A 12,737-nucleotide genomic window follows, 5' to 3' on the forward strand; every position below is an offset into this window, starting at 1 on the left:
AAAGGGGGGCACGAAATGGAAGGCCTTCCTCCAGGCCACCCATCTCGTCCCCTTCATCCCCGCAATGGCGTACCTACTTCCTTCTCGGCGCGTACAGGAACGCTGGCCGACTGGGGGCCGTCCAGCTTTCTTTCGCATGTTTGTAGTTTTAACTTTTGACCTTTGACCCTCGCGCTGCCCTCTCTTCACTTGCAAGATGAAAATGGAGTTCCTGCAGCTAAATATACACGACCACCAGTCCAGCACGCTTCAGGCATCAGGAACTCAACATTGAGTCTTGAAAGAGTTTCAACTTTTGAACTTTGAACTTTGTTGTTTTATCATATACTGGAGGAGCGTGAAGCCCCTCGCCCTGGTGAAGTGGCAGTGGGACAAGCGGGACGAGTGGGACAGCGCTCAGGGGCCTTGCCGGGGTGACGACGGCTTCTCTTCCTGCCGCTGAGGAAAAGGCCCCAGCCAAAAACAGACTCGGGACAGGAAGGAGCCTGCGGTGGGGCAGTGGAGGGGAGACTTGGAAGAGGCATGATGGGGGTTTGGGGGGGTGGGGGAAGAGCTGTAGCTTCCTAAGATCAGCGAGAGCTGAGAGAGCGGGAACGGGGAGGGGAGGGGCTTCACCACTGCCCAACAACACTGAAAAATCACTGGTCCAGCCCAGTGCGACCGCGAAAGGCAACCCTTCACCCCACGTCTGCCTAGAACCAACGTGTTAACAAGCATGAAGGCCCACGTTGCATCAGGAGACAATGTGGAGACTAAAACAAATCTTCAGTTCAAATGACCACAATCTTTGGTCTTGGAGTAACGAACAAAAAAAATTTAATTAATAAAAATTGTAATCGGTTTCAATCAAACTGCGGATCTGGGATACTATAACTTCCCTAATTACACTGCCTGAGGTAAAAACCCCCCCCAAAAAAACGAATTAATTGCATGTTTGAGGATTGGTATGCATCATTTAGAGCCCCCGAAATTTCTATTGAAAATCAACCCCTCCCCCGCTCATCTATTACATTTGTTTGTTCAGGAAAAAAAAAATTCTCTTCAAACTAATTATCTTCAGTAGTATTCATTCACTAATTGGCACTAAGCTATACTAAATTAATAAATAAATAAAAATCTAAAAAGTTTGAATTGAACTGTGGATCTGGAGTATCGCAACACCCCTAATTATTACCCAGCCTTAGGTAAAAGTAATATTACAAAAACCACAGACTGTACGTGGATGCTTACCGGCACTCTCCTGGCTCCCCCGGGCATCCGCCGTGCAACAGGTTGCAGCCTTGCTTGCAGATGGCTGAGAGAGAGAGAGAGAGTCAATGAGTGGTGGGTCTAAGATAAGAGGGCGCCGGGCTCGTTTGTTAATACTGGCTCCTTTTTTACGAGCATGTTGAGATGCCCCCTTCGGAAAAAGGAAAAACAAAGAACGCTTTACGGCCCCTGCGCCTCCTCCGCCGCCTTGTTTCTCCCTCCCAGCTCCTTAAAGCTCTCACCTCCATGGGTCAGGCTGGGAGATTTAGGGCTACTGCTCTGTATTTTATTTGAATTTTTTCTGTACATGTAAATAGGAATTAATTACCAGTGATGGAGAATAATGATCTCAATAGACAATATGCTGTGTGCGATCAGCGTGAGTCACATTACATTAACAATTCAGCCAAAACATAACTCAGAATGGAATTTTGGACAAAATTTGCACACAAAAAATTTAATTTTATTTGATGTGCCTGTATCGATAGGATATCTCCACATAAAATACCACGATATATTGCTGTATCGATATGTTCCAACAGCCTGAGTAATTAGAAATGTTTAGTATTGGTGTGACGTTTTGGCTCATACCGGTCTTGCAGTCATGGCCCATCCAGCCATCCAGACAGACTCGGTTGCCCGACTGATCGCAGCGGTAGTGGCCGAAGTAGTCGTCCCGCAGTCGGCAATGCACGTTACACTTGCTGCCATAGTAGTTGTCGTCGCACTTGACCCGGATGTGGTACTCTATCTGGGCGGTGGGGCCTGGGTGTACGATGGACTTCCAGTCGTCGCCTGGGTTCATCATGCCTGTGTGGATGCTGCGCTCGATCAGAGTCTCCTCCTGTGGTGCATCTGTTCGGAGAGTGGCAGAGACAGTGTTACTAGAGCAATCTGTGTGGAAATCATTTTTAATCTCCATGGTAACAACCACAACACAACAAAAAGGATCTCAAAATGCTAATAAGTAAAATAAAATTTTGGCATTTATTATGAAACCAATCCATCCATTTATTTGGATAATCTGAAATCTACTTTTTCATGACTGTTTTTTTACTTAATAAAATCAAACAAACAAAAAAACAACGAAGGCAAAGAGGCTGCTCTAAACTTAAAAGCAGTTTTTTATGGCATTAATTAACAAAATATATACCTATGATGTTTTATCTACAATTAGTCCAATAGTTCACAGCTTTGGCCAATGGGAGGCAGAGCTGAAGTTGGTGCTGCATCCTGAGTATTTTCCGGTGCTACCGTAGATGTGCATGCTACCGCTGTTAGTTCTATGACATGGTACGTGGGGGTGGGGGGAGCCACTGTGTACTTGTTCTTTGGTAGTAGTACCACACACTCACCTATGAACAAGAAGGTTCAAACCACACTTACTACCATTGTGTTCCTAAGCAGGACACTTAACCCTGAGTGTCTCCAGGGGGGGACTGTCCCTGTAACTACTGATTGTAAGGCGCTCTGGATAAGGGTGTCTGATAAATGCCGTAAATGTAAATGTTCTTGTATGGAAAGGCACCATAAGTACCAGTTGTGGTCACATCCCTAGCCAATGGCAGGAAGTGAGTCATGCCAAGATCTGAATTCCTGGCACTTGCAAACTACCATCAACACCAAACGGAGCGGAGGTGGATGTGGGTCTGACTTATGAAGCGCCTTCCCATGACTCAGGCTTTCCTGCCACTTCCAATTTCCTGCTTTGCCAGTTGATTTGGCCCAACGACGATCTCCCTGCTCGCCAAGGGCTCCTAGGACCAGGCGGGACAACAAACAAAAGATAACTGCTGCTAGGTAACTGCAGCAACTGCAACCATTTGTTCAAATCGAACCACCAAGGGAAGAAACCGGAACGGATAAACAAGACATTAGGTCTGGAACCAGGTGGGGGGGGAAATAAGGCAGGTCAGTGGATTCTCTTGCGTTCTCAGCGCCAAATGCCAAAGCATGGATCCGTGCGTGGCCGTCAGCCATGCGGGCGGCTACTGGAGGGGAGAGGCGCATGTACGCTTGCTGTTGCCAGAAAGGGGCGGGTCGGCGCAGCCATCTCTCGGCAGCTCCTGTGTCTGATATGAAGTGGCTGGCTGCCTGACTTTCACACAGCCCAGTGAGCGCCAGCTCGCCCTTGAAGTATTTACACGTCCGCACTCGCAAGTGCTCCCTCAGACCCTCGAAAGTCCCCGTTTACATTCGCTGTGTCACGTCTGCGATGCCCAATGGTGCCACCCATGCCGCTTGCCTCACACGCTATCGTCGGCATTTGTGATTCAGCGCCCTGCTTGCCTTGAGAATTCGCCCAACCTTCCGCCAGCTCCCCGCAAAGAAAAGCAATCTTTATCACAGTGGGATCGGAGGCCACAAACAATCGCGGTGGAAATAGAGGCCCGGCGATTTCCTCCGACGTGACGCGGTGGCTGCCGAAAAGGGGGGAGGAAGGGACCAAAAATGAGCAATGAGCGCATACAAACACGTACGCCGTCACACACGCCTTCCTCCCCGGCTACTGACAATGTCGGCCGAATTAAGCAACAATAACAGAAAATAGCCCCGGCGGTCCCGATAAAGAACAATGGTGCAGGGCTTGCGCTCCAACGCTCGGCTCAGTGTCTAAACAGCCGGTCGGCCAGAGCCCTTCCTGCTGGATAAACACAGCGCAGTGGGCCCTTTCCTGAGGCACAAATGACATAACTAACACAAAATCCATAGCTTTCGGCCAAAATTGATTGATTACTAATTGATATTTTACGATACTCTGTGTCACACAAGTGTCAAATTGGGCCATAGTGTATTATTATTAGTGTCACGAAGCAAACTCACTCATTAAACACTATCTACTCAGATGACGGATGTTTTGCTCGTTACATTAACATATTGGTTTTGTAGGATGGTTAATAACCTAGCCACTGGGCATTCAGGTGACAGGGAATTTCGATATGCCGGTCCCATGCACGGGTTGTGTCTGGATGGGCATCCAGCGTAAAAGCCTTTGCCAGGTCAGCCGGACCGGCTGATGTCATGTGGCAACCCTCAATGGATAAAGCCGAAGGATCGGGCTCAAACATCGGGTTCAATCAAGGCTCAGTGGCAACGGTCACATGACTTCACACACAAGCTTAAAGATTGTTCTGCATGATTCTCCCTGTTATGCAAGACACCAAAACAAGCGTTGCTGAACTTTAGTACAAGTCACAGGACACACAGCGGGAACGCTTGCTGAATTTCAGACAGATTCAGGCTATCTCCCGGTCTAGACCTTCATCGCATTCATACGGTGACCAGGTGTCACTGGGTTTAGAATGCCATTGCTTCTGTAAATTTGTACCACCAATAATAGTTATAAAAAAAATACAAAAAACTTGCTTAAACGGTCCCATTACAGTTCTTTCAAGCAGACTTGCTGCATTCTAGATCAGAATCTCCTGCTAAAATGGTAAAAATTTAAGGTAATGTGATAGAAATGTCTCATCACACTGGAGAGGCAAATGGGGGCAAAAGACTCTGGATCAGACAGCTCCCGAAGACACACAAATGGACCTTTTGTTTCCCCCGGTCCCAGACGTCAACCCATGAGACAGCAATTAAGATAGGCTTGCTCTCCCATCCCAAGAGCCCACAGGGGTCAAGTGTAAACTAGTCATTGTATTCCCACCACAAACCTGTTCTTTGCCAATGGAACGCATCATCACTAAACTCAGCACCGATCAATTACAGAACCACTGGAGTCATCCCAACACCACCAAGTTCAACCTTGGAAAGACACAGCCTTTATCGCTGATTATCTTATGTATTCTGGCTTGTATTCAGCACACCCCCGAAGCATAACTGTTCCAAAAATTATGCCAGGAACTTGAAAATCTGTGACCTGTTAGATGCGTTCGGCATCACACATCAAAAGGAAGTGTGCCCATAGTCCAAAATGCCACTTGTATTCGTGCCAGCCAGCCTCCACCTTCTCCATCGTTCTCGTGCATTAGCTACATTCCACCAGCGGACCCCTTCCTCCAGCGTAACAAAGGCAGCGGCAAACGGACGAGCGAGGGAAAACAGGATACAGCTGTGGACCACCAGACACCGGCACCAAGCCTTCATAACCCCTGCCCTACACAAGATCTCCGAAGAGATCACTAATATCTATGAAGGTTCTCGGTCATCCAGGTCATGGTTCTCAAAAATAAGGTTCTCAATGGCAGAAAGCTCTCTGGAATGGAAGGGCGAAACGTTTCCATTAAAATAACCTTATTTTGAGATAACTACACTAATAATTGCTGATCCTAGACCTAATACTGCATGCTAAAGAAGCAAAACTGCCTTTAAATATATTAGTTGCTCTTGGCTTTTGACTAGACCTTCATTTCAGTAAAGTATTGACAACACATGCACACATAATTCCCTCTTGTGGGCGAATTTACTGATGCCAATTTTATTGATACCGTTTTATTGATTCAGTCCTAGAAACATTTGTGTCAGGTTATTGAAATCAATGCAGCAATTTACAGAAAAACGAAATAAGTCACATGCAGTTTTGCTACAATATAGGAGGAAATGTAGGTCGCTGTAGGATAAGGGTTTTTTCCTCTCACGTGCACCATTTCTGCATGTTGTTCATGTTATCACGTCACATATGGTAATCAGCTGAATGTGAATTGTCAATCAATCATTTATTCAAATCAATTATTTAACCTCAATTTCACAGCTCCTCGTCCCTGTTTAGTAGCCATCCCAATCAAACCCACATGAGAGGAATTAAGCAAACAAGCTGATACGAAAGCCAAATTCATGTTCCTTATGGCTCTTTTATTAAGATTTATTAGGAGCCTATCAATCACAATTCAGCCGAAGGTTGAGATGCTTGATCAGGCGTCCTGTACATACATGTGTACACATACGCGGCCTCTGATATTCCTGATGCCAAAACTCTGCCCATCAGAAGAATGTTCAGATATGCCTTATTTATTGGCAGTGCAGCCTTGCGACTTATGAGAAGTAGCTTGAATATACCAGCCTGCACCTCACAGGTATTCTTGCCAGCGAGCCAAAAAGCTTTCAAGCTTAAAACAGGGTGCCAAAGCAAACACATCAGGATCAGAGCACCAACCAACCAACCAACACATTTGCCAGGAGATTTGCATCCTGGCAAAACAACAAAAAGCCACAAATAAAAAGTCCCTACTTCCCATCCTGATTACCTAAAATCTATTCAATATATTTGCTTCCCTTCCCTTGGCTTCCATCGGACTGTAGTGTTCCCGGCCCTAGATGCAGATCTGTGTGTAGGAGGAACACTACTGCACCACAATCCCGCCAACAGCCAACGGTTCAACAAGTGCATTTGAACATTTGGAATATACTCTCTTTTTTTTTTGCCATCTTTACAATCTAGTGGTTTTCAAATGCATGCCAATCTCTCAGTAATCGGCAGGAAATTTTATTTATGTATAACATATAATAGCGCCATCTGATAGGAGAATCATGTACTCACTGCTGTTATGTGTGCCGTTGTCCCAGTCCCAGGCCTCCAGGATGAGGGTGTAGGAGCGCTGGAGGAGAGAGAGAGAGAGAGAAAAGAAGAGTGTTAATGAGGTGTCAGAATGCACATCTCATTACGGAGGGAGGGCAGTGGAGTATTACTACACTGCCATTCCAGTGATGCGGAAATAGTGTGGCCCTACGAACAAGAGAGGGATGGAAAGGACGTCAGGAGAGTAAACCGGATCGATTACGCCCACGTCTGCCTCTCTATTGCTCTATCAGAGGCGAGTCGAGTTACATTGCTAGTGGGGGCACGTGACGCTGGGCCAGGGGAGCCGAGGCGGTCCAGCAGCCAGCACCACACTGCCACATTCTTCTAATCGTGATCTAGGACAATCTCCTTCAACTCAGAACCTAATCTTAATTCTTAATATCTTTTGAGACCTTATCATGACTTTGCCCCAACATACAAATGGGCGGCACTTATATTGTCGCACACAAACACATATATAGGTGCAATTTGTCGTTTAGTTATTAATCAGATGCCATATCAAACCTCACACAGTGTGAGCCAAGGTTGGAGGGGGTTGCCGTGAGCAATGCAGACCTTTGGAACAGCTGCCACTAGACTAAAATGGCTAAAGTGGCACTTGAGGGTCTCAGAGCCACACAATCCAATGCCAACTGCGGCTCCAGTCCTGCCAGACTGACAGATCTTTCCAAACATTCCCCCCCCCCCCCCCAGGCTTCACCTGGTTGTCTGAAGTCAACCTCAAATAACTAGGGTCAAGGAGGAAGAAAAACAAGCTAAACGTCATGGTGCCGAAGCCAGAAGCTTTGGAACAATGCTGCAAAGATCCCTAATTATACGCCAGAATGCTTTCCCAGGCTTTGATACCCGACTTGTGTGGGAAAAGCAGTGTGAATGTTTACATCTGTGTGCCTGTGCCAGAGGTTTGCGCGGTGAATCCAAAAGGTGGTATCATGAATGCTCGGCAACAAAAATTTGTTGAAAAGGACGAAAGCTGCTCTCATTTCAAGTACAACTGAGTAAAATCAAGTACAAATCACATATTTTTAGTCAAACAGTATCCCATTTGTAGATTTTGGAAAACACAAAATTTAAATAAATGTAACGCTTAGGTCTAAAAATGTCTCTTAATACAGAAAAAAAAAAAAAAAAAAAAAAAAAAAAAAAAAAAAAACAGTTGATTCTTCACTTTTGGTAGCAAAATTATAGAGGGTTAGGGGTGTTAGGGGTGTATGGGAAGACCCAAACTATTGCACACAACAGACTAATTTTTGAAAATACTGACAAATTGCCTTCAAATATACAGCATACATTTACTGCACAACCTCCAACGCCCTGAACAGATTTTGTCAGTCAACAGAGCATTTGCTTATGCCCTAAGAGATGAACGTGAGTAGGACTAATCTGTCAGGCCTAATTAGTGAAACCATAAAATACACACTTGGACAACATACACTGCAGTGACCATGTTCTCCTGCATGCATCATGCTAGTTTCCACAGCTAAGATGAGAATAAGGGGAGGAGTCAAACACAAAGAGAGAGAGAATGTGTGTGGGCGTGCACGTTAGTGGTCTGATGGGGGGACCTGCAGGCTGACTGGTCTGGATCACACAGCACATGGATTAAAAGGCCCTATGTTGGGCCTGTCTGATGGAGACCTAGATGGGGAGGGGGCTTCAGCACTTCTGCATCCCCCCCCCCCCCCCCCCCCCACACACACACACACACAATGCAGAGACACAACAGATGTGACTTACAAAGATGGATTATTTGACATGAACGCAGCTCATCCCACGACATGCAGAGGGGCTTCTGACCTTTCTTCCCATCCCCCAACCTGCCTTTTATATGTAGACAGATAGACCGATAGATAGACAGATGGATAAACAGACAGACACACAGACAGATAAACGAAGCACTGAAACTGTGCTGCAGTCTTGGACCGTAATACTGCACAATACTGAACGCTCCACAGTTCATGCAGCTCTGATTGCTGCGGTGCATTATAGGTGATACATATCTGATTGAGATATGCACTTCACCAAGTTTGTGTGTGTGGGAGTGAGAAAAGAGGGAGAGAGGGTGGGAGAGAGACAGTAGCATTTAGACAGAACTGTTCTCACACACCCAGTCCCTTATTAGCTGGATTATGTGACAGCTGCCCAAATGGCTGGAGATAGGGATAAAGTGAGTGGGGGAGGTGGAACAGTGAACAAAGACCTCCATCCCGACAACCGACCACCACCCCCTCCACCTCCACAATCCCTGCCGCAGTCCAGGAACACTCACAACCTTTAATTACAACACTACACAACATGACACCTGCTAATTGCACACCAGCATCTCTGAACACAGACTCGGATGGAAAAACTCTAGACAAAATGCACATCCACCTTTACTCGTTTATTGATGTTGGTTTGAGAAACCAGCCTTTTGGGCATCAGAGGACACTGATATTTATGGTCCAGTTAGGAACCCTGTTCATACATGGGATGCTCAGCTCAGAAAGAACATTTGTGACCCTGAACAACCTTTGACCTCCCTCCCCGCTCCTACCAAACCCCTACAGTGGGCCCATTGAAAGAAACCAATCTACATAATCCAAGAGTCTCATCCCAAAACATCCACCTTCTGAGTCCTGAAAGAGAACCTTTGGGCTAAAAAAAAAAAAAAGTGTCAGGCTCTGGCATTGTAGTGACATTCACACAACCAGCCAATGGCCCTCGGGAGACCCTCCCCCTTTTCAGTCTGATCAATGAAGACCTGCGCCGCTGGACTGCACCAGATGAGGCACCTGTCAATCATGAGAGAAAGGACTAGGCTGTGAGAAATAGAGAAAGAAAGAACACCACAGGTGCAAGTTCCCACGGTAGGGGGTCAGGGAGGATGGAATGGGAGGGGTCAGGGACTGCAGGGCAGAGTTGAAATTAGAGGACGCAACAGGCAAAGATGAGTGCTGCTGACCCAGAGAGCCCTTTCATCATCGAGACTGAACTCCGCTTCAAAATGCTTCACCTGCAGTACAAACTAGCAGCCAACTCCCGCAGTATCCACATGGTATCTTGCGTTAAGTATCGCGTCTGCCTGAATGTTAGATTGGTATGGTAAGATCGTTTGTTTTAGACCTCAAAATGTAAGATATTATTTTTACAGAGGGGAAAAAAAAAATAAATGTGAGCTAATTTCTCAATTATATGAAAAAAGAAAGCAGTATGTCGCAGCGGTAGAGCAGTTTGGGGAAAATAAAAATAAACCCTTGAAAGCCCATATCGTATTCTAAACCAATCAGATATTGTGACGGGCGGGGCCCGCCTCTGACTGGCCGTAGTCCAGATATTTCGATACATCTGAAAGCAGCCTGGACCCATAAGAGAGGCATAGAGGACGTAGTCACAAATGAGAGCTTTAATTAGGGTTAGAAATTTAGTACAGATTTTTAAAACAACAACGAAATTAGTCAGATTCTGCATCAATTCAGTGCAGAACATAATCGATTATATTATAATGACATTGCTTGGTGATTTTCTGGCGCCGGCCCTATGAACAAAATTCTCATTAAAAAGTAGTGCCTGTAGTGACAGTGGCTGCCTTATCGGAGTCTGCTTTCTTTCTGCCATTGAGGGTTCACACCTCTACTCAGTGGCACCTTGGAGGTTCGGGATTCGAACTAGCAACCTTCAAATTATGGGTCTGTTTCCTTAACAGCTAGGCCACCGCTGGCCCAATGCAGTGAAATGAATCACCTGACCTGCCTTTCAACTACAGGCAGCAGCAAACAGATCAGCAGCAGGTTTCACTAAGTTACCTTGCTTGTAGAATAGTGCTTGAAATAAAGAAATTTTTTTTACACACATTGTTAGTTAATCATTTGCAAGTCAACCTTGCCCATATGGACAGCGATTTAAAAAGACAACCAGAAAATGTTTACTTTGTAACACAGTGAGAGAACCATTCCTAATTTCAAATTTTGTGTACTGCCTGACCTTTGCCTTTAAACAATGAGATGACAACCAGGTCAGAAGTACATCTTAACAGGAATGGGACAAACTTCCTGTAGTGGATGGACATGCCAGGCAAATCCCCCTCCTTCCTATTCAGATTTGACCCCGGGTCCATGAAATCCCATCTGCTCTGGCGAGGACACAATTTTTATTTTTTTTATTAAATTTTTTTTTTGAATGAATGAATGAATGGAAGAATACCAACAGACTCTGATGCCAATTCTAATGTCCTCATCACCAGGAACCTTCTTACTCACAGAAATACAGAACAAGCCTGGCCTGAGGTCCCAAATTGGACAACTCAATCTGACCACACTAGTGACACACTCTTATATATCGCCCTGTGATGAGAGCAAACAGAGCATATTTCATTCAGTGGGTGCTGTAATGGCCTCATCTAATGTTCATTTATCTGGGAGGCCGATCCTTCTTCTTGGTTCTTCTGGGGTTGACCAGGACGGCACTGTAGGGAACAACTCTCAGAGAAGGAGAATGCTTCTGGACACGGTGCGCAACTCCCAATTACAACGAAATGCATGACAACACTGTGCCAATTACGCCTGTCTGAAGGGCTTTTTTGTGATGATGTTCTTTGTGACGAGCAAATAGTCCTCAACACAGCAAAAAAAAAAAAAAAAAATCTATAAATAATTTGTTCAGATGTATAACTGTTGGGCAACAAATGTTGAAGGTCTCTTTGAGACATGTTTTTTTTAGTGTTCTACAAAAATAGAGCTAGTTAACAGTTTAGACATGAAACTCCCAACTCTTTCAGAAGAACAAGGCGATGTCAGCTGGTGTAGATTTACGAGACTCTATGTGCCCTCTCGAGGGAGCAAACAGGCAAAACCCTGACCGATCCTAATAAGTGAGTTTTGTTCTCGTGCAAAAGCCGAGCAAGGCAAACATCATCAATGCAGCAGCGCAGCAATACAAGGACCGGTTTGTGCCACAATGGACCCAGTGTCTAGACACCATCTCAAGCCATGCAACGAGTCTTGTGAGGGGAGTGGACGCAACGGTTCCTCCTCGACATCGTGCCTTTCAGGAGTCAGGAGAAAAGGCAAGACCACAATCAATCACCCTGGCACCCAGGGTGCCCTCCACTCCCACGGACAACTAAAGGTCCCTATGAAGGCCTGGCAAGGGGGCGGACAAGTTGCTTCGACATCCATCTTTCTGTGTGGCAGGAATCCCCCTGACCTTGCAGCTTGTGGAGCCAGGGACACGCAGATGAACAAATTCCCATCTGGGCACATCTGGGGCCATTGTCTGGCATTCTCACTTTGACAACTCACTTAGACCTTCAGTGCTTTCCAGGTTCCAGGGACACAGCCTACAGTTTCCCTATTAAATATCTGTATCCAAATCGTATGGCAAGAACATGGTCTTCTGCCATGTCAGTAAATGAGAAATTAGTCAGAGAGGGCAGTGACACCAACTCGTTCACTCCGGTCCCACCCCGGACGGATGGTGGAGGTGGGGGTATGAGAACGGAGGGGAAGTTGGGGGTGGTCATGCCGTGGACAGTGTCAGGCTTCGTTAGTCACCCTTTTCACTAACGCTTGTGAGAACACAGACCCCCCACCCCCCCACCCATCAGCCAGGACCCAACCCAAAAGCAGCGGTGCCTTTTGTCCTGGCAGGTCTTCCCAGGATCCCCCCTCCTTCTTCCCGCCATGGACAATTCCATCCCTGCAATCATCCCCAGGGGCGAAAAAAAAAAAAAAAAAAAAAAAGAATGGAAAAGTCCCAGCTCTGTACTACTCCCTGGATCTGAGGCTGGTCCGGCTTCAGGCTCAGATGCGGCACGGGTTGTGTGCAGGTACAAGTGACCTTTCCTCAAAACAACAGACTCATTTCAGCGGCCTTGAATGCAATTTCTCATCTCACCACTCAAAGCCTTGATGGGACAAAGGCAGACAATAGCTTTGTTAAGGGGTATTGTAAGTCAGGGAGGTTCTGAGACCCAGGCAGTCGT

At 46.1% G+C, this 12,737-nt stretch overlaps 1 protein-coding gene across 1 annotated transcript in view; it reads right to left on the minus strand.

Annotated features, from left to right (window-relative positions):
- Positions 1-12,737, minus strand: part of jag2b (jagged canonical Notch ligand 2b) — a 35,445-nt gene that overhangs the window by 15,215 nt on the left and 7,493 nt on the right. Inside the window, exons 3-5 of the mRNA XM_028953154.1 lie at positions 6,734-6,791; positions 1,840-2,103; positions 1,231-1,294 (exon numbers count right to left, since the gene is read on the minus strand). Coding sequence (XP_028808987.1) covers positions 1,231-1,294; positions 1,840-2,103; positions 6,734-6,791 — 386 coding nt within the window. The remainder of the gene's footprint in view (positions 1-1,230; positions 1,295-1,839; positions 2,104-6,733; positions 6,792-12,737) is intronic.

Source organism: Denticeps clupeoides, chromosome 14, assembly GCF_900700375.1.
Source record: "Denticeps clupeoides chromosome 14, fDenClu1.1, whole genome shotgun sequence".
NCBI lineage: Eukaryota > Metazoa > Chordata > Actinopteri > Clupeiformes > Denticipitidae > Denticeps > Denticeps clupeoides.